General features: G+C 38.6%; 4 protein-coding genes across 5 annotated transcripts; 2 read left to right on the forward strand and 2 right to left on the reverse strand.

Moving 5' to 3' along the window:
- Positions 1–879: 879 nt before the first annotated feature.
- LOC103506462 (trehalase) lies at positions 880–8,197 on the reverse strand. Its single transcript, XM_008470849.2, has 9 exons — positions 8,072–8,197; positions 7,512–7,711; positions 6,839–6,963; positions 6,309–6,445; positions 5,725–5,891; positions 5,144–5,345; positions 4,437–4,633; positions 4,006–4,141; positions 880–1,256 (listed from the first exon to the last, which is right to left on the reverse strand). The coding sequence occupies exons 2-9, from the start codon at positions 7,692–7,694 to the stop codon at positions 1,192–1,194; spliced, it is 1,212 nt and encodes a 403-aa protein (XP_008469071.1). The 5' UTR covers positions 7,695–7,711; positions 8,072–8,197; the 3' UTR covers positions 880–1,191.
- Positions 7,696–9,698, reverse strand: LOC103506477 (trehalase-like). Its single transcript, XM_026821508.1, has 4 exons — positions 9,681–9,698; positions 8,799–8,961; positions 8,038–8,326; positions 7,696–7,711 (listed from the first exon to the last, which is right to left on the reverse strand). Exons 1-4 carry the CDS (start codon positions 9,696–9,698, stop codon positions 7,696–7,698), a joined length of 486 nt encoding a protein of 161 aa, XP_026677309.1.
- Positions 9,699–11,378: 1,680 nt separating this feature from the next.
- LOC103506478 (haloacid dehalogenase-like hydrolase domain-containing protein 2) lies at positions 11,379–11,995 on the forward strand. The gene is made up of 2 exons (XM_026821509.1): positions 11,379–11,643; positions 11,970–11,995. Exons 1-2 carry the CDS (start codon positions 11,394–11,396, stop codon positions 11,993–11,995), a joined length of 276 nt encoding a protein of 91 aa, XP_026677310.1. The 5' UTR covers positions 11,379–11,393.
- A 7,475-nt stretch (positions 11,996–19,470) lies between these two features.
- LOC108252034 lies at positions 19,471–20,855 on the forward strand. 2 transcript variants are annotated; one of them, XM_026821519.1, is made up of 3 exons: positions 19,471–20,029; positions 20,185–20,414; positions 20,649–20,855. In XM_026821519.1, exons 1-3 carry the CDS (start codon positions 19,929–19,931, stop codon positions 20,675–20,677), a joined length of 360 nt encoding a protein of 119 aa, XP_026677320.1. In that variant the 5' UTR covers positions 19,471–19,928; the 3' UTR covers positions 20,678–20,855. The 2 variants fall into 2 exon arrangements, with proteins under 2 accessions (XP_026677320.1, XP_017298375.1); XM_017442886.2 differs by having other exon boundaries at positions 20,185–20,855.
- Positions 20,856–21,463: the final 608 nt, after the last annotated feature.

A 21,463-nucleotide genomic window follows, 5' to 3' on the forward strand; every position in this document is an offset into this window, starting at 1 on the left:
AATTTACGTTTGGGCATCATAAATCTCAGAGTCCTTAAGAAAAACGCACTCAAATATCTTCACTCACCTACCAAAATAAATAATTATTGTATCTACGTATTCACAAAAAATATCAATAACAAATTTTGATATTACAATAAATAATACACGTAGTACGAGTTACAATAAATACCTACTTAAAATTATGTTCAATAAGTAGGTAAATACATATGTAGGAATGTAGGTACTGTGAGAATTTTACTAATATTATGTACCTACTGTATGGGGAGTGTGAATCTCACCCAAGAGTGGGATACTTAAGAAAATGGAATGATCACACTACTTCGTAATACCTACCTAATTAAAATATAATAAATACCTATAGGTAATGAACAAAAAAATGAGTAAAGAGAGGAGACTGGGGAGGGAGAAATAGAGAGAGAGAGAGAGAGAGAGGGAGGGAGGGAGAGAATGAAAGAAAGAAAGAGAAATAAATAATACCTGATGATGCAAATGACAAGAAAGGAAGACAGATCATAATCTACTATCTACTAGAATTAAATTATACCTAACAAAGAAAAAAATTCCTAGGTATCTACCTATACCTACCTGAATGGAAAAAAAGTTACCTAGATCGTTTCCTTCCTAACCTAAATTCAATAATGAATAGGTAAGTACATAAAATTCCTATGAAATAATGGTTTAAAGCTGCGAAATAAATCATCTTAGAAAATAGAATCGCCAAATCCAACCTAGGTAGGTACATTACATTTTCATTGTTTCACAATAATGTAAAGCGCATTGCATACTCGATATAGTTTCACGGCGTTCATACAAATTTGCCATTAATGTCTGGAAGCTTAAATAATACCTACGCTGGAAAACGAAGAGTCAGGACAGTTTTAAGGAAGAAGACTAGGAAGAGGGTACCTACCTAGGTACAATAAATATAGTTGACCTACCTACTAAACTTGGTACCTATAAAAATTGCCTTCTCAATCAAATAGTTTCTCAGTAATAAATAGATAAAAAAATTAATCCTTAGCTCATCCTTAATGGGAATTCAGCGAAAACTCCTAATTGGAATCTTTTGCTCGAAGGATCCAGGGAGCACTATGGAAAGGCCAGCTCAGCATGACTTAGGTCAGTCCATGTATTGTACCTTCTAATCTTGTAAACAGGACATGATTCAGGATACAGGAACAGGATGCCTCACAGTTGGTCACTCTCCAACAAATAATCGGATTCTCCACTAGCATTCTCCTGTTCAATCAATTCTGAAAACGAAAATACAAAATTGAACAGTAATAGAAATAGCAAAAGAAAAAAAAAGATCCCAAAAAATTTAACAATGCACTTAGAAGTGGGCAAAAATAGAAAAAAAATATCCCAAAAAATTAAACAATGCACTTAGAAGTGGGCGAAAATAGAAAAATAAAGAGTAAGCTCAAAGTAGTGTCAATTTATTTATGTAGGTAGCCCCAATAGGACAAAAATTCCCTTTACACCAGGAGTAAGGGGACTACCGGCCACGGCGCGAACGACATGCATAAAACATTGTTAAAGCGCCTAATGAAAAAAAAAGGACTACCGGAATGGATGCTGCAAATTTTCGGAGTCTGGCCTACAGTAAAAGAGAAAAATAAAGCTCGGGCCCCCTCATCCCCCCCACACCCAAATATGGCTCTGCTTTCAAAATAGAAATGTGCGGAAAGCGAATTAAGTGGGGTTGCTGTAGAAAATCACACGTAACAAGTAGGAAGGTTACAAGTGCGCTTGATAAAAGTGCTGAAATCGGTGCTCAACAAGAACTGTTCACACTGTGAAAGTGAGTGAAAAAGTGGGTTTGTATTTAAGTTTAATGGTGCGACTTGTAGGTGTAGGACTTAGGTAGGTACCTGATGCTTTCAAAAAAAGCCAAGAAATCAGGTGTACCTACCTACCTACTTAACGAGCTAAAGCTAATACCTATACTATATATTTTGTAGAATAGGTAGCTGGATTTTCTATTTGCTACTACCTAGGTAGGTACCTACCATACGTAATTACGTAATAAGTTATTAAATAACTAGGCAGGGATAGGGACCTTTTATATTTTACTCTAATTACTGGATAGGGTCTACTTGAAAAAAATTCCAAGATCTACTGTTGTAGGTAAGTACCGTTTTTCCTTAACCGATTAATTTTTAGATATCAGGGACAGGGACAGACCCATCACTTCTCTTATGAGCAGATTCCTAGAGCCCTCTCTCTCTTCTATGACTTTACAATTAGAAGTAACAAATTGGCACATCTCATGAAGTCCTTGTTAGGATTTCATCCTATTAGGAATCCTTTACAGTAAGCTACATAGTGCTGAACACAACACGGGCTCTGAAATAGGAAAATGATTCAATGGTTTCTGTTTTAACACAATCAGAGTAGGTAGGTAGCCATAGCTACTCGACTGGCTGGTGTACTTTAAACAGGGAGTAGACCGGCTAGTCTGGCTGGGGGACTTATAGGAAGTAGACCAGCATAGTCTGGCTAGGGAACTTCAAACAGGAAGGGCATATCAGCCTGAAATTTCTCCTGCTAACGAAATAGGTACCCAAGGTTGGAGTGCGGAGGACATCCACTCGTGAGATTTTTGTAGCCAAAACCTAATGTCAGTCCAAAGCAGTCACCCTAGCTAGGGCTGATTGAGAGGCTGACGGAAAGCACCCGCCACGTCTAATATTACCTACATTTTTTAGTGCTGTTTTGTTCAAAGCAAAACAGAAACCTTTTACCTACATCTAAGTAATAACAGATACCTAACCATAGGGACAACACAATTCATGTCATGAAATAACCCACACCCACAGTCAAAAGGTCCTTCAAGAAAACACTGCCACTTAAAAGAATACCATTAAAAAAAGTTTGGTAACTATTCAGAAGCCACGACAATGAAAAAGAAAGCTCCTTTTTGTGTTCAACCTAACCCTATAATACCACTGGTCACTGCTCAGGGCTCATTTTTTTGTGACAGCTCCTTTTTCTGGCAATTGTCCATTGGCGTGACTTCTGAACAGGAGCGAAAAAAGACACAGAAGCAACAAACCACACGGTATCAAAATATCATGGTACCTTTTATATTCTACCTATATGAGAAAGCTTCAAGATAATATTCTAAATTTATCCAGCAGACATGAAGGAAGGTCTTCCGGACATGAAAGACGGATAATAGCCGGATAAGTAACCGGATCCGGGGATTTTATTGTAGTAGCTTCCTGTAAGGGAAATGATCAAAAACCAAGAGAAAATAAGAGCCTTCTTAGAACCATTGTTGGCTTAGGAAGGATCCTAAAACATTAAACAAAACGCTTTCCATAAATTCCCTTCTTTCTACCATGCCTGTTTCCAAACTTCATAGGTACCCTGTACTTCACGCACAATTCTCACATCGTGTGAACGGTGCTTATTGAGATTTTGAAACGCTACCTAGTGGCGAAATTTGAAACCTGCGTTATCAACAAATTTTTAAGCGGGAAATTTCAAAAAATTAAAATTTGCCGTTTGGGATATTTTGAGGAATGAGGAAGAACTGCGGACTGATCAAGAAAAATTGTCATTTAGGACTATCGTATCCTTCATTCCTGTGTGATTAATAGTAGTGTTGAAGTAGGACCTCGCTCATTAACTCTTCAACAGCAACCTGAGATCAAATAACCTTCTGGTAAGTCGTAACTTTCTATTCCTACTTCTGGTGGGTTTCACCAACCTATTTTTTTGCCTCCAACAGGCTGATAGCTTAACGGCCTTTATACAAATCAAATGGACCTGTAGGTCTTTTAAGGGCTGAAAAAATAGTGGTGAAATCCACCAACAGAGTTATAACTTCATGTCCTTATTTGGCTAGAATTGTTAAGGTGTAGATTTTTTGTTATCATAGAGATGTCACAGTTGTGATGTTTTATGTTATAATACCTATATTTCCTCTGATAATTGTTTTGGTAATAACTACTTATTTTAGGTACTAACCTACATCAATTCTCTATTACTTACCTTGAGTATTGTTGAAAGATATAGTTTTTCCGTATCTATTTAGAAGCTCAAATGCGAATCCATTGGTCCAACCAAATCCAGTTTGTGCCTCGTACTCGCCTCCATTACCTGTCTTTCCAATGAGTTCTACATCATACTGAAATATCACAAAAAAAAAAAAAAAAAAAAGGTTAATTGGGAGTTATGGAGGATTAACAGTCAACCTTTTTTCAATATCTTAATGTAAAAAGGCTCTGAAAGTCTCATCAGCCTTTGGAGGTTTGTACAATTTGGTTTTATTTGTGCAGATTTATAGTGAGATTTTTACCTCGAGGTAACTGTGTATGAAATTGATCCCAAGGGCAAGGTAGGCAAAGACCTAGACGTCCTAGACCCTTGAAAAAGGCATGTGATGTGTTCCAATCCACTTGACTCCAAATGTGTTAACTTACTTTCTCAAACATAGCCTTGCTAGTTTCATAGCCCATATAGTTTGTGAAGAGCCACTTTTCAGCCAGTCGGTATGCCACTTGCTTTGCTAATTTGTCTTGCGTGTAGTCCAAGCCTTGTATGATGAATGCCTGTAGTGGGGCCCAGGCATTAGGGTAATCCCATTGTTGAGTAGAGTTGAACAAGGAGGTAGGGGTACCTGTGAGGGAGAAAAATAAACTGTATTCCTTTTGGAAACTGAAATGGTTTCCCCTCTTCAAGATGGAACATTTCCAACACATCAAAGATCCAAGGTTGGGAATACACCATTTGTATTTCCAATGTTTCAGTACAGGCACTTCACAATACATAGTGTTTAAACTAATTCCCTATTTTTACTTTCCTTATCGGAGTAGGTAGGGCGGCGCGGATGTTGGCATGCAGATGGCAGGACAGGATGTGGAGAACGGTAAGAAGATCGCCACAGCGGCAAGATGGCGGGGGGGTTCTTTTGAAGAGGAAACTGTGGGTGGCTCGGGTATGACCGATCCTCATGCGACATAGAACAACCTCTTCATATCTGTTGTCCCTATTAGAAGAACTGTCCTTCTGTCTGTCTGTAAACAAAATATCTCGAGAATGGTAAGAGCTAGAGACTTGAAATTTGGCATGCAGCTGTCAAATGTGACAAGGATGCAACACAAAACGTTTGGTTAAAATAGGTGCTTACCATAGAATTTCACTTGATTGTCCTTGGTGATGATTTCATTGTCTCGCAAATACTGCAGTACTCTCTCAGCCACATATTGTTTGGAGAATTTGTAGCTCAATGTCCACAGAGGAGTTATGTTTGAGACGTAGAAATAGTTTCGGGGCTTCTTGTTCTTAATGTCGTAGTCTAGCCATACACCAACCTGTTCATTCCATAGAACCTAGGAGAAAGGAAACAGTTTTATTCACTTTTTCAAGAGGTTTTATAGAGGGAACTGTAACTTCTGAGGTCCCATAGTCCTAAAATCAAAGAGAGGAGGACAGGATAGGAGAAAACCAGCTGTTCCGAGAACGAACATTATTCGGTCAGGATAAAATCCGCCCGGGAGGGAATCGAACCCGCGGCCTAGCGCTTACAAGGCAGACGCGCTACCAAACAACCTAACTAGGCTGGCGGAGAAAGAAGCTTTGTCTGTTTAGAATAAAGTTCGACCAGGGCGGGAATTAAACCCGCGGCCTAGAGCTTACAAGGCAGATGCTCTACCCTACAGATAGGAAAACAAATATTTCATTAGTCCTCTATATTAATTTGAGTGTCACCTCATGAATGGCTTCAAGCAGTTGGTACGCAATCTTCTTGTACTTGGCACTCAAATCCTTGTTGCCAAATTTGAGCCACCATTCGCTCAGATAGTTAGCGTTCATCTGAAGGATCGCATTGAGGTCCACGGGAATGATCGATGTGGTGCGAATGTATTTGAGGCCTCCTGCAAGTAGGAATAGGAAATTTTTAAAGCCGGAAACACTTGTGTTCGCAAGAGAACAGAAAACAACAAAAACAGTCATGGTCAGTCACTTAACTGATTCATAAATAAATAAATAAAGATTGTACCTCGGTACCACTTTCGCATTACTTCAAGGCACTTTCTTTTACACTCATGCCTATCCAAGAACGGAAAAGTCTAGTTATAAAATTTCCGCCCTGGCCGGAATTCGAACCCAGCACCTCCGGATTGACAGCCGGTGCTCTTGACCACTCAGCCACAAAGTTGGGGGGTACAAATTTTCGTGTCCCTCTCGAATGCCTGTCACGTGTCACACCCTTCAATGGGCTGTCTCAGATCTGACTTATCATTTCCACAATCAAGAGGTAATTTGGATTCAAGGTACCGCTTCAGTGTTACCTCTATTGCTACCGTCCCGTGCGATGAACCACCGACTGGAAAAGTCCCATCCGGTTTCGGCACCTGCCTTCAGCTCTGAGTACAGGAAGTTTTTCTCATCCTCTGTCTGCAAATCTGCTGCCTCATGGTAGTCCTCTCTGAAAGTAAAGTCTCTGTTAGTAGTTTCATGAACCTGTGGAGCTCCACTAGAGGTCTTCGAAGGTAATGAAGACGAAAAGCTTATCAGCAAGATTATTTTATGTGTGTCATCTTCCTGCCCGTCCCCGCCCTTCATCAGATGAACGAGAAGAGACACAATACTTCCCATTTAGGTGCTGGATCAACACGAGAAAACCAGAAAGTAACCCGTTGAAACATTTGCAATCGAAAAACGAGTACAATTTAATGTCGCTGGTGGGCATCGAACCCGGGACCTTCTGCATAGCATTACGCGTAACCAGTGGGCTAACCGTACAGTGTAACCACTGGGCTAACCGTACATATTTATTAACCCTTTTGTATCAGATAAAACCTAAAACTAATTATTTTACCTGTAAGACTCGGGCCTAGGGCCTCTGGACGGAGCGTAGTATCGAGCCATGGTGTAGTACTTGCCATTTTTCTCTACAGTGACCATATGTCTCTTCATCCAGTATTCAAACTCGTTGGTTAGTGACTGGGGAATAGTTTTAGAAAGGCTAAAATTAGAACTTGATTGAGGCTTTCAGCTATTTTTTAAGGTAGCTGAAATTTCCTATTACAAACACGACAGCAATTTGTACTTTCCAAATTTCTGTAGACTAGGCCCTTCGGTTCGTTTTTTTATCGATTCGTTTCTCGTTTCTTTATCGGTCCATTCCGATAGGTAGGTGTGAAACTAGAATCAGGTTTTATATTTGTTACCGAATTCAATTTTTTTCTTCTCTATGACAATATGAACATACCTTGCCAGCCTGATTAGCTTGATTGGTAGAGCGTCTGCCTTGCGCTAGGTCGCGGGTTAGATTCCCGCCCGGGGGCGGATTTTATCCTGAACGGTTAATGTTCGTTCTCGGAACGGCTGGCTTTCTCCTATCCTATCTTCCTTCTCTCTTCGATTTCGGGATGATAAGACCTTGGCCATTATAGTTCCCTCTTTATAACAACAAAAAAAGTCAATATTATTTTAAAAAATAATTAATTTTTAAAGTTTTTTTTTTCAAGTGTCTTAAATAAAGAGCATACCTTAAGGTGGGTTCTTATAAAGTTGGTGTCGCCCGTATACTTAGCGTAGCTAGCAGCCATTGGAATAAGCAGTGGCGGCTGAGAGCGTTCCAAATAGTACACTCGAGCTCCGTTAGGCATGAAACCGAACTGATCTACGAGACTGATTATGTTCTCGATCACGCCCCTGGCGGAGTCTTTCATATCACAGAGGAGAATACCTGAAAATGAGGGAAGATGTTTTTGATGTGAAAAGAGTCACCGATGAAAAAAACGAAGAGAGAAAAGGGAATTGAACAAAAAAGCTATCATGTCTGTTTTCGTACAGAGCTAGTTTAGGAAATGAAATCGAACTCAAATTTGGACTAAATGCCTCCAAGTCCTTCTTTTTTTTTATCCATCTATCAAGCCGATCCTATTGAGCTAAAAATGTCCGGTTTCTGTCAGGACTATTGCATTTTACGTAATTCCTTAAGCCCCGTTTCACTTAAGGACCTTAAGCCATCTATCGTCAACTTTACCTTGCACAATCTATTGTCAATTTTACCTTGCACAATTGCACAATCTGTTGCCGATTTTACCTTGCACAATCCAGTACGTATCCCAGTAGTACAGTTCTCGAAACCGTCCTCCAGGAATGAAGAATCCATTGGGTGTGTATATGAGTGAGTACAGTTGAGGGTTGTCCCTTACATCTTGTTTTACTATGCGGCCCAACTCTTTCCAAATTTGGTTCAGGTCGAGGGCAAACTGTCTGTATTTGGCGTCGGAGATTTTGTTCTCGATACTCGGGTTGGAGGTGAAATCTGGAGGACTCCAGACTTGCAGCTCATTGCCTGTGTGGAGGTAAAATAAAGTGTTAAAATGGAGACAAAACCACAGTTTATTATTGTTTTATTTATTTATTTTATTGTTAAACTAGGTCTTTTGTAACGAATTGTCTCATCCTTGTTATATTATGTGATTGTTATCCTATCAAGTATACGAGACCTTGTTAACCTTGTTTAGACTGCTGGGGTAAAGGGACTTTTCAGTCTTATTCCCTCTCCACGTTTGATTCGAAGCGTGCTAGAAAAACAGGTGCCATTTAATTTGGGCTTCAAGCTGTTTCTAGAGTTAAAACCGCAACTTCGTGACATCCTGGTTCAGTTTTACAACTCAAAGTATGCAACTTGTCTCAACCTGCTGGCTCAGATTATGGATAATCTCTTGCTAGACATAATAGCGCCTCAAGTAAACACCCTATACACTCAGATTCGGGCAAGATGACCAAGGTCCTTCTATTCTATTCTACTCTATTATCATTACCTGCTTCAAAGTATTCGTTGACAAAGTTGGTCAGTGTGGTGGTGTCGGGATCAGCATTATTGGTGAGCAAGGCTCGGAACTTGGCCAGAATCACGTCCTCTGGCTGTTTCAGTTTGAGATCGACAAACGATTTCGAGTCGTTTGGAAACACGTTTCCTATCACCTGCTTCAAAGTATTCGTTGACAAAGTTGGTTAGTGTGGTGGTGTCGGGATCAGCATTATTGGTGAGTAGGGCTCGGAACTTGGCCAGAATCACGTCCTCTGGCTGTTTCAGTTTGAGATCGACAAACGATTTCGAGTCGTTTGGAAACACGTTTCCTGTCCTACACTATTTAACCTGCCTCGGTGGTGTAGTGGTCAAGGCGCTCGACTGGTAAACAGGAGGGCGTGGGTTCAATCCCAGCCGAGGTCACTGGAAATATAACGCTTGTTTCCCTTTGGAAATTCTAGATAGTAATTAGTCACGAAAATATGCAATATAATGTAAAATTTCTACATTTCTAAGCCTCCGTGGCCTTTTTTTGCTGAGTGAGATTCCAAAATTAAAAAATCCATTCTACATTATACTGCAAAACTACAAATATACGATTGTAGACTCTTTAGTCATTTCTTATTCAATATGATGCAAAATATTGGTAACAAATTTTAAAACCAACATGCTAATAAAACTCGAACATGGAACATATCAAGCTACCGCCTTCCAGGTTTTAAACCAGGTAGACTGGATTCTACAAAATTTATCGCAATTCGGATCTAGTTTTTTTCTCATTCGAATAATCGTGAAATTTTTATGTGCACATTTCATTTTCAACACTTTGTGAAATTTAGTAGATTTACAAATCTAAGATTTTCCCACCTCTTAAAAAAAAAGTCATACATACCTTACATTTCTGGTTCATTATTCCAGTCCAAGTCAGCAGAATTAAAAGTAAAAAGTATTCAGTATGAGATAATTAAAGTATAAAGACTTAGTACTCAGTAATTTGCTGACAAAAAGATATATTGAGAATAAGATAGGGCACCTGCAGTATAATTTTGCTGACTAATAACGTAGACCAGCAATTTCCAACCAGCGGCCCGTGGGCCACATGTGACCCACCAGATCATTTTTGTTGCCCGCGAAGCTTTTTGGGTGGGCCCCTCGGGCTTCATTTTTGCTGGTTTACTATGTGGAGAACTCCAAAAATGAGGAGCATCCCCCACTCAAGAAATCCTGGATACGTTCCTTCTCCCCTGTGTATGTGAACCGCCAAGTACCTGTCTATGTAGCATGTGGCCTGCATACACATGGAAGTTGGACATCCCTGACGTAGACTATTGATCTCTGAGAGTAGAATCACACGATATGGCAGAGCGACATATAATCTGGCAATTGTCTCTTCCATACTGTGGAATCGGTTTTTGTTAACACATGGTCAAGCCAATTGCTGACTTTGGAAAACAAAAAGCAAGTTATAGGCTTATATATTTATTTTTTTAGATCAAATTAAATTATAATTTATATAACAACATAGCTACATTACCAAGAGATCCACTGTGTTTGTTGGCTAGCGAGGCCCTTACGAAGCTTGTCTTTGTTCACGAAATAACGTGAGTAAAATGAAAGACAAAATGGCAATGCTAAGACAGAAACTGGAAAGCAAAAAGCAAGTTGTAGGTTTAAATATATATTTAGATCAAATTAAATTATAATTTATCTAACAACATAGCTACATTACCAAGAGATCCACTGTGTATGTCGGCTAGCGAGGCCCTTACGAAGCTTGTCTTTGTTCACGAAATAACGTGAGTAAAATGAAAGACAAAATGGCAATGCTAAGACAGAAACGTTTTCTTTTGAAATATCGATACATTTTTTTCAAAAGTTGACTTCAAATGGCAAAAAAAACGAACTTTATCGGAATCGGTTTGCACACCCTAATAAAAGTGAATTTGAAAATAAAATTGGTCTGCTAGGCTACCAGAAATTGTTTGATTCAAAGGAAAGTGTCTACTCAGCTAATGTCTTTGGAAAAAGATAGTGGCTTATATCTGGAATTTCCATTGTATGGCAAAAAAAAGAACTTTATCGGAATCGGTTTGCACACCCTAATAGAAGTGAATTGGAAAATAAAATTGGTCTGCTAGGTTACCAGAACTTGTTTTATTCAAAGGAAAGTGTCTACTCAGCTAATGTCTTTGGAAAAAGATAGTGGCTTATATCTGGAATTTCCATTGAGATAAGGTCCATCATTCTCGGAACGGCTGGCTTAAAAAAAAAAGTGTTACACCGCCTTTTTTATTCTCCTATTCTGTCTTTCTTCTCTTTGCTTACGGAACGTTAAGGCCTTCGCTGTTACAGTCCCTCTAACAAACCTCTTGGGGCAAAAAATCTATGCTGTCTTCCTTCTCTCTTCGCTTTCGGACAACAAGACCTTAGCAGTTACAGTTTCCTCTATCGAACCTCTTTTTTTCTTCTTTTTTAATGCAGGTGTTTTAACATTCCACGTCCTTCGCACCGAAAACCTCTTTAAGAAAATATTTAGATAATCTATCTATTTATCTATGTATCTAATTAAATAACCTCGTCTTGTATTTCAGGATTCAAAGTGGACATGTCGGAAATCTTGACCTCGGTTTCCGTAGCGATAGACGAAGTTAAGAAGCGAGGCCTGAAGCCTCTCCTCATCACAGAAGACAGCGTAGAGCGAGAATTCCATGAGAACTACCCGGAAATGAAGGATGGTGAGCGGGACTCCGTAGTTGTGGGACTCGTACCGGACAAATTCAATTACGAGGTTCTCAATAGAGCTTTCCGGCTTCTGAAAGCCAATCCGAGTGCCCCCATTATTGCTATACATAAAGGTGAGTTGTATGTACTTTATTATTATTTCTTATGCATATATTTATTTTTAGTTCAACCCCGTTTATTGTGTAGTGTAAAAAGTCGAATAACACAGCAAACAGAGTAGGCAAATAGGAAAATGTAACTTCCGGGCTGAAGGCAATCATCGGTTTTGGTTGGCCTGTTATAAAGGGGCTTTTCAGTATCATTCTGGCAGGGTGAACTAACTCTCCTTACATTCTTGATAATTTCCATACTCAGCTTTCACAGACCACGAAGGTTGAAGGGTTCTCATCTATGAAAAATCAAAACTTTCCCTTCGATTTTTCCAAATTTGCATTTCCAGGCAAATATTACCAAACGGACTTTTAATGAAAATTAAAGCCACGTGGGTTTTGAAACAATCATGCAAAGTGAAGTGAGCTCTGTGCAGTACTAGAATAGAGTACAACTTCTTACTCGTATGTATAAAAGAACAAGTTTAAAGACTTATGCTTGGTTTTACATAGATCTTGGTAGTAGATAGGTGTAGACTGAGGTATGTGAATGCGACGGGCGGCATTTGTTATGAGATGTAGATCTTCTAGAACTATCCTTGAATGTCTTGAAATATCTTTTGTCCTATCTTGACATTTGAAGTATTTTACAAATTGATGTCTCGTGTATTCGACCGACACGCTCTTGTTAAATTCTCAGATTGAAATTTCTTTAAATATAGAGTTTAAAGATAAGAAGTCACAGAAAATGTCTTGAAAATACCATCGTTGTGAGATTGTCATAGAGATGGTAGTAAAAACGAATTCCCTCTCTATTCGATTATTTTTCCTGTGTTAAAGTCTAACTTTCACTCCTTCTCCTCTTTATTTTAGGAAAGAAATCAATCTCCTGGTCCTTCAAATTTATTCTCATCGTTTCCCGTATTTTTCTCCCTATCATTATTCTGATTCGTCCATGTTGCTGTAATGAAACTTGGCTTGGCGCAGTGCCGTGCGGTCAGATATCAGGATATACAAAAAATAATGATATCCCTCCAAAAACCTCAGGGTGGTGAAAATTTCCTCACCAAGTCTTTAACCCCTCAAAAAAAGTAGTACCAAATGTAAGATCCCAATTTTCGGAATGTTTATTGTATAGGTTGTACCCCTTTCCCCTTTTAGGTTTTCAATTTAGTTAGTAATATTATAATATTTTTCTTCAGTTCATATGTACCAATTTTCTTCAACGAAAAGTTCATTATTAGATAGCATAGGTATTTTATACCTATACAGTCCTCACGAGCCGCTCCATATTAACGCTCATTGTTTCATTAGATCTGGAAAGAATAAGTCCATAATTAAACCTCTTTCTTTATTTGTTTATGCACAAATTCTCAACATATTCATCTGGTGTCATAACAATGAAATTTATAACGAGTAACGTGATTGCCATGTTGTCAAGTGGGACAGATTACAGATTTTCTCCCTGAAGAAAAGTGTTTGTTGGCCATGTTGCCAAAATCATCAAAATGGCTGACTTTCATCCAAAAAAGATATGGTCCTATTAGCTATATTAACGTATGTTCGATCCTTACTGGATATGGATGAATACAGTAGGTACTAGGTACCTATGTATGTACAATTGTACATAGGTCTGTACTATGTTTTATCGATAAGCTAGCAAAAAAAAAAAAACTAGATTGTAAGCATTGTTGTGGTGCAGATAGCAAGATAGCATATAATTTTATCAGCATAGTTTGTAGGTAACACATTTTATGATTTAGCTGATGTGGTTGTTATAGGTCTACCGTTAAAGAGCGCCTAGTACCTACATATGCCATTAAAATACTGATTGTTGCATAATTTTATCTTAGTCGATAATAATTATTAGATAATTTTATCTTGGATATCTTGGTACACCAATATAGTACTTTGTGAGTTTTGTGAGTGAAAAAAATCTGTGTAGTTAAATTATGTAGACATACCCTCAGGTAGTGTTTATTTACATTTAACTTGATACCCCGATGTGTTTACTATAGGTGCAATGTGAAACTGGCGACCGGTGTTTTAAAGTTTTTGCACCCATATTAACCGAGTCACCTGCTTTTCAAGGCCATGGATCACGCGACTATGACGTCATATTTGTGAAGTCATGAGGTCATATTTCTGTCTGGTCACTGCCATGTGCTACATTGGTATTCATATGTCTCCCTGGGTCAGGGGTTCTTAACCTTTTTGAAGTGGCAGACTACAAAGCCAAATTTTTGCGAACCACTTGGTACTAGTCGTTTTTTGGAACGATTTGTTATTTATTTATTTTATTATTTTTGTTGTATTATTTTTTAAGGCTTTTATTTTTTAAGTGGCAGGATTCTCCTGAAGGAGCTCTTCCATCCAACCACTTTATGGCCAGGATTAAATTTAGTTTAAGTACGCTTGGATTAAGCTATATCATTGGTTCATAAAAAAGGCAAATCAGTTTAACCCAAGAGTCACACCAAGAAAGACTCGCACTGTCCCAGCTATGAATCGGAACATGTTAATTTTTGTACCTATCTTCTATCTAGGTATAAAAATTTGGATCGATTGCAATACTTTCATTACTAGTATAGCTGGCTATACTGTAGTAATAGAAAGTAAAAAGTAGGTACCTATTGCATCCACTCAAGGTATCCACTCAAGAGTCTATTATTACTATTATTATTATTATTATTGCAGCCCACTTTTAAACCTTTTAAGTGTCTGGTGGACCATATGTGGACGTGGTCTATAGGTTAAGAACTGCCCTTATACTATACCTATTGCCAGTGAACACCTTATGTGTTGCCTAAATGATACTTTCACTGAACTAACGACCAGTAAAAAAAAACTCGAAAAACACGTGACTCTATTATACAGGGTGTGAGAAACACCTGACTTTTTATACAGGGTATGTAGGAAGATTTTCAAACTCTAGCTCCAAGTTTTTTTTTAGGTTTGATGGAGGGAACTGTAACTGTGCAGTGCAGTATGTGCAGTGCTATAGTCCTAAACTAAAATGGACGCGGCACACAAGGGATCAAGAAGAACCTTCTTAACATATGGTATTATCGACCCGAAAGGGAAAAGAGGAGGAAGACAGGATAGGGTAAAGCCAGCCGTTCCGAGAACAAACCTTATCTGTTTAGGATAAAATGTTCCTTCTCTTTTTGCTCGCGGGGCGATAAGACCTTAGCAATTCCAGTTAACTCTATCAAAATTCTTTAAAAATTAATAAAAAAGTTAAATGATGATGAATTTTCTACTTTGCCTGGGCCATTAACATGTGAAATGAATCACACATGTGAAATGAGTCACTGAATAGTATGTGCATAGACGAGCCCCCAACACACTTTACTATCGCACTGAGCTACAGAGGCATTGTTCCCGTATTCAAAATGAACCTAACAAGTGCCTAGTAGAGACCTAATTACTGTACTGATGCATTAGAAGTACCTGTGAGAAATTCCCTTAAAAAAATAGAAAATTGGCTGTCCAAAATATACCAATTTCTATAAAACGATCTTGACAAATTAAAAATTACTTCGAAACAATGTAAAACCGAAAAGAAAACACTCCTTAATGTCAAAAAATTAAATGTAGAAAAAAGAGTTTTTCAAGAAAATGTTAAAACTTAAATTAAAAACAAGTGAAATAAATATTAAAAATAAAAGTAGGTTGAGAAATAAATAAATAAATGAATTGGTAAAAATAAATAGATAAAAATCTTCGAAATAAAAATTGTTAAAAATAAATTAATTAAATTAAAGTCCGAAATGAGTATTATAGGTTTTCGCCAAATTGAACTGATCGAAATGAAAAATATTGTTTGATATGACCAAATTGACCATTAAATAGGGGGGTATGTACACTTGGATAGTTTTTTAGTACCTTCGACACCTATCACGATTTCATTAAAACAGTCTATGTGGTTTTATACAGGGCTAGCATGTGAGAAGGGAGGATGATTCTGCACAGGTACATTCAGTTGGGTCCTTGAGCTCGACTCGTGGGTTCGATTCCCAGTAGTGGCACTTTTTTTAGGAAGCCAGTTGGTTTCCAAAACCTTTTTTTGTACCCACTACTTGGTTCCCGGGTTTGTGAAGGTCTAAGTACTTACCAATTTGGTTCCTACTCTAAAATGGGTGACTGATTTTACCTATGTACCTGTGACTATTCTGATCTGATCTCCAATGTTCTCTCTCTCTCTCTCTCTCTCTCTCTCTCTCTCTCTCTCTCTCTCTCTCTCTCTTAATACCAAATACACTGTCCGTTCGAAATCACAGAAGCCATTGTGATATTTCCCTGAGAACCTCAAACTTTCATTGAGTATTGGTAGTGAACTGACTCAGGGAACTTGAAATTCAGAAGTGCCTGTCTTTGGTGTAATTATGGTAACCCTCATGCACCAAACAGCAGAAATATGACAGTTATATATCAGAGATATGGCAGGTAGATACTAGATATATGAGACCAGAAGTGTTGGTCTTTATTACAAAATCTCAGGGCTAGATATTAAATCACGAATTACTCCTCAGAATATCAAATAAGTCCTGTCAAGGAGATGGATGCCTGTGTTATTTGGATCTAAGTACTTCCGTAGTGGTTTGTTCATCGGTGTACCTTTTGTAGCAGTTCATAATTATAGAACACTTTTTTATTTATTTAACTTCCGAAGCATTTTATATCAATTGAAATGGAAAGTATAAATTTAAAGAAATAACGAAGGACAGTTAAAGTAGGTAATATTATTACAAAAGACAAAAAAACTATTAAAGAGAACAGAATACACCTTGATTATACTGCCCAGAAAATAGCTCAAAGTCCCTTTTCCCCAGCAGTTAAATAAGTATCAGATGAGAAGAGAGAAATAGAAAGAGGAAAATAGAATACATAATGGAATATATTTACATCATTGATAATGCTAGGATGAGACTGAAAAGTCCCTTTACCCCAGTTTGAATACCCCCACAGAAAATGACATAACTATGTGGAGTGAAATAACTACTAAAGAAATACAGTAGAACCTCGATTATTTCAACCTCTATTATATCAACTCTCTATTATTTCAACTCCAAAAATCGGGTTTTTTCCCTATCTTGGAAATCCTACTTTATCAGAGACCATTGAAAATGTTCAAATAATGAGACTAATGACGAAGAAAACAATATCGAAGGCGTGTTTTTTGTTTGTACCTCTAAATTTGGCCCTATTTTCATTGTTTTATACCGAATTTCGATTATTTCAACTTTTATACAGAACCTCGATAATTTCAACTACCCTCGGTCCCAATTAGTTGAAATTATCGAGGTTCTACTGTAACTAGAAAATGAACTAATGAAATAACTATATAACTATCTTACCTGAAGCAGCTGTCGGGTAGATTCGAAGTAGAGTAGTCGTCTTCAGCAACGGCATAGTCAGCATATTGGGAGTCAAATTCTTCTCTGTAGGAGAGGCATTCAGCTCCCCGGATGAGATACACACCGCTCAGGGCGAAAATCATAAGGAACTGCATGTTTTTCTGAGCAGTCATGATGGCTCAGATTAGCAGATCTGCTAACTTCTAGGTCTTCTAGTCAGTGAGGGGCTGTGGTTTTATTGGTAGAAAAAGTGGTCCGTGAATTTTTCCCAAGCTTGAAGTTAGGTTTTCCGGTTATAGTTCAAGTTTTTCTATGCCTTTTCACAGGCGTTCTTTTTTCGCGTAAAACGGTTAAAAAACGGCCCTCGACAATGCTTTTTACTGACGGTGATTTCTCGGATTAGTTTTCCTTGACAACTATTCGTGCGCTTTAGCCACTAGTCGCCAGGACAATTGGCCGCAGTGTCACGAAAAGACTGGGAGTTCACCTTCAGCTGACCGCTGCACCTGGTCAAGTGAAGTTAGTTTTTTTGATGGAAAACCAAATAACTGTCTGGACTATCGGGTACTTCGTTTGGTCATTTATATAAATGAGCGATTATGCGTCTTCGAATCAGGGCCTATTTGAAGGGTCCTCATGGATTCGTATAAGCTTAACTCCTGCTTTGGGGCAGTATGGACACCTAAGCCTAAGAGTGGGCTTTTTAGCTAAATTTCCTTTAGGGATGGAGTTAAGCTACGCGAGTTACCTACCTACTATTAATTAATTTGTGTATGGAGTTAAGCTACGCGAGTTACCTACCGTCCTACCCTGACTGCCTATTACACTGAATGGTCCACCCCGTTTTAACACCCTTAAACTGCTGCCCAGGGCCGTAGCCAGGATTTTATCAAGGGGGGCGAGAGTCCAAACAGTGGTGATGTACTTCGGGGGGTGGATGCTCCAGATTTTTGGAGTCTACAGTCTTTTTCTTCGCATTTTCCTGTGTGCAGACGGGGTCGGCGTTTTTCGTCAGCCTCTCAATCAGCCCTAACTAGGGTGATTGCTTGGGGCGGACATTTGGTTTTAGCTACAATTTTTACGAGTGGATGCCCTTCGCATTCAACTTTTGCTTTTTCTTTAGCAAGGAAATTCAGGCTGGTATACTTCCTGTAGTCCCCTAGCCTTTCCAGTAAAGGAGAAAAATGAAGCTCAAGAGGGGGCCCCCTCGCCCCGCCCCTACGTATGGCCCTGCTGCTGACTCAATTCATCACTTTAACATGAACGTGCTCTGAATGTCCTACAGACCTAGATTTCCTAGTAGTATATCAGTATGTATGGCAACCTTAAAGTTATTATTCAGAGTGTCCGCGAAAAAATCGCCGAAATTCAATGTGAAAAATTGCCAAAATTAGACCTTATTTTTTTTTATTTTTACTATTATTATTTACCTTTAGTCGCTTTAACACAACGGACAGTAAGTCATTTGTGCTGTAAAATATTATGTTTAATTTTTACTATTATTATTTACCTTTAGTCGCTTTAACACAACGGACAGTAAGTCATTTGTGCTGTAAAATATTATGTTTACAGAGATTTGAGAAACTTCCGTTGGTACAACGGAGATCCTATCGTCCCAAAATCGAAGACAGGACAGGAGAAAGCCTCAGCCGCTCCAAGAACGACCATCATCTGTTTAGCAGGGAGTTTGCCCCGGGTGGGAAGCGATCCCACGACCAAGCGCATACAAAGCAGGCACACTATTTTCCAAGCTATAAAATAAGCTTGCTATGTTTGTGGTGAAGCTGAAAGGTTCTTCACATTTTTTTATGACACCCTGTATCTTTTATTCGGAAAAGTTTGATTATTTGGTAACGCAGCGTCTCTGGCACCTAACTCATCCATCATTCTCGGAATGATAGTTACCTCCACAAAAACACAAAATGTGAAAGAAAAGGCCAAGTTCCTATCCAGAAATATTGGCCTATAAAACAAGTGAAATCAGAAAACGAAGGCGAAGATTAGCAGATCTGCTAACTTCTAGGTCTTCTAGTCAGTGAGGGGCTGTGGTTTTATTGGTAGAAAAAGTGGTCCGTGAATTTTTCCCAAGCTTGAAGTTAGGTTTTCCGTTTATAGTACAAGTTTTTCTATGCCTTTTCACAGGCGTTCTTTTTTCGCGTAAAACGGTTAAAAAACGGCCCTCGACAATGCTTTTTACTGACGGTGATTTCTCGGATTAGTTTTCCTTGACAACTATTCGTGCGCTTTAGCCACTAGTCGCCAGGACAATTGGCCGCAGTGTCACGAAAAGACTGGGAGTTCACCTTCATAAGGCGAAGCTATCGTAAAATAAGCTATTTTCACGGCTTTCTTTCTACCCCTTCCGTTCAAGGTAGAACTCGAAAATTTGCATCCATAATAAGCAAGTATATATACTATATATAGCCTATTATATTATAGTAGATAGTAATGGAGTTTTGACTTGTCTGGCTGGGAGACTTTAAATGAAGGCGAAGCTATCGTAAAATAAGCTATTTTCATGGCTTTCTTTCTACCCCTTCCGTTTAAGCTAGAAGCATCCATAATAAGCAAGTATAGCCTATTATATTATAGTAGATAGTAACGGAGTTTTGACTTGTCTGGCTGGGAGACTTTAAATAGGGAGGATACCGGCCTGAAATTTCCCTTGCTAAAGTAGAAATAGTCGGCTGAGTACGAGTTGGTTCCCAACTGGGAAAAAACGTATTAGTTGGTTCCGGTTGGAAAAAGGTTTGTATGAATTGGTTCCCTGATACCTGCCCTGATCAGGAAGTTATAATAATTATATTAAATGATTTTTTCCTCATTCTACAATTTTTTGATTTTGAATAACAACAATTCAGTATATTTTATCTCTAGTAGCGCGGTCAAACTTTTTTGACTTGGCGGGTCGGAGCGCTCCCGCGCTCCTTAATTATTTGTTTTGTTAACATGGAAACGTTATTAGTATTCATTGTGGCCGATAGAAAGTTTATTGTGGAAAAGTGTAACGATCATAATCACGAGAATGTTGATGAAAAAGTTCTGAATAGGCAGAAGATGAGTGCGGAGCGCTACCGCGCTCCTTAATTATTTGTTTTGTTAACATGGAAACGTTATTAGTATTTATTGTGGCCGATAGAAAGTTTATTGTGGAAAAGTGTAACAATCATAATCACGAGAATGTTGATGAAAAAGTTCTGAATAGGCAGAAGATGAGTAATTCGTTGAAGAGAAAAGCAATGACTGACATCTCATCCAGACCAGCCAAGTTGATTTGTACTGAGTTGAAGAAAGATGACATGGAAACTCTGGATTCAAATGACTTAGTCCTTATTAGACACAATATGCACAGAGCCAGATTATCCATTCACCCAGTACTGCCTAAGAAATTAAAGGAAGCTCATGAAAGTGTTGAAAAAATTAATATTCAAACAAATATTGGTGAAAAGTTTTTACTGGTTAATGATGCAGAAAGCAACATAATCGTGTTTTCTACTGTCTCAAATCTTGAAGTTTTATGCAAATGTGAAAAGATTTTTGTAGATGGAATTAATACCTTTTTCCAAGGGGAACCAATTCGTACATGAAATTTTTGAAGGGGAACCAATTCATACGTGACAAAAATGGACCTTTTTTTGGGAACCAACTCACCTTTTCCCAAATAGTCAAGGTTGAGTGCGGAGGGCAACCAGTCTTGAAATTTTTGTAGCCAAAACCAAATGTCAACCTAAAGCAATCACACATCATAGTAATGGAGTTATGTTTGGGGTGCAATAGTCCTACATACTGTACTCCGCACAAAAGAATTTCGTCAGAAAAGACCCCCATTTTAATGTAATGTAATGTAAAAGGGGTGAAAAAGCGTATAATATGGACAACACTGCGTGCTGAGGCCAGAACTTGGCCTGGCGGACTGCCGTGTGTCAAGAAGTCTAGGTGGTGGGACTGTCAAACTTCTGTCTAGAATATAGGAAATAGGAAGTACCATCTTTGTTGTTGTTATTTTGACTACTTTGTTGACGGTTTGTTATTGTTGAATTGTTTGTTGTTGTTCTTAGGAGATCTGCTAACTTCTAGGTCTTCTAGTCAGTGAGGGGCTGTGGTTTTATTGGTAGAAAAATTGGTCCGTGAATTTTCCCCAAGCTTGAAGTTAAAGTTTTTCCGGTTATAGTACAAGTTTTTCTATGCCTTTTCACAGGCGTTCTTTTTTCGCATAAAACGGTTAAAAAACGGCCCTCGACAATGCTTTTTACTGACGGTGATTTTTCCGATTAGCTTTCCTTGACAATTATTCGTGCGCTTTAGCCACTAGTCGCCAGGACAATTGGCCGCAGTGTCACGAAGCAATGCTTTTTACTGACGGTGATTTCTCGGATTAGCTTTCCTTGACAACTATTCGTGCGCTTTAGCCACTAGTCGCCAGGACAATTGGCCGCAGTGTCACGAAAAGACTGGGAGTTCACCTTCAGCTGACCGCTGCACCT

Source organism: Diaphorina citri, unplaced genomic scaffold (assembly GCF_000475195.1).
Source record: "Diaphorina citri unplaced genomic scaffold, Diaci psyllid genome assembly version 1.1 scaffold237, whole genome shotgun sequence".
Lineage (NCBI taxonomy): Eukaryota > Metazoa > Arthropoda > Insecta > Hemiptera > Psyllidae > Diaphorina > Diaphorina citri.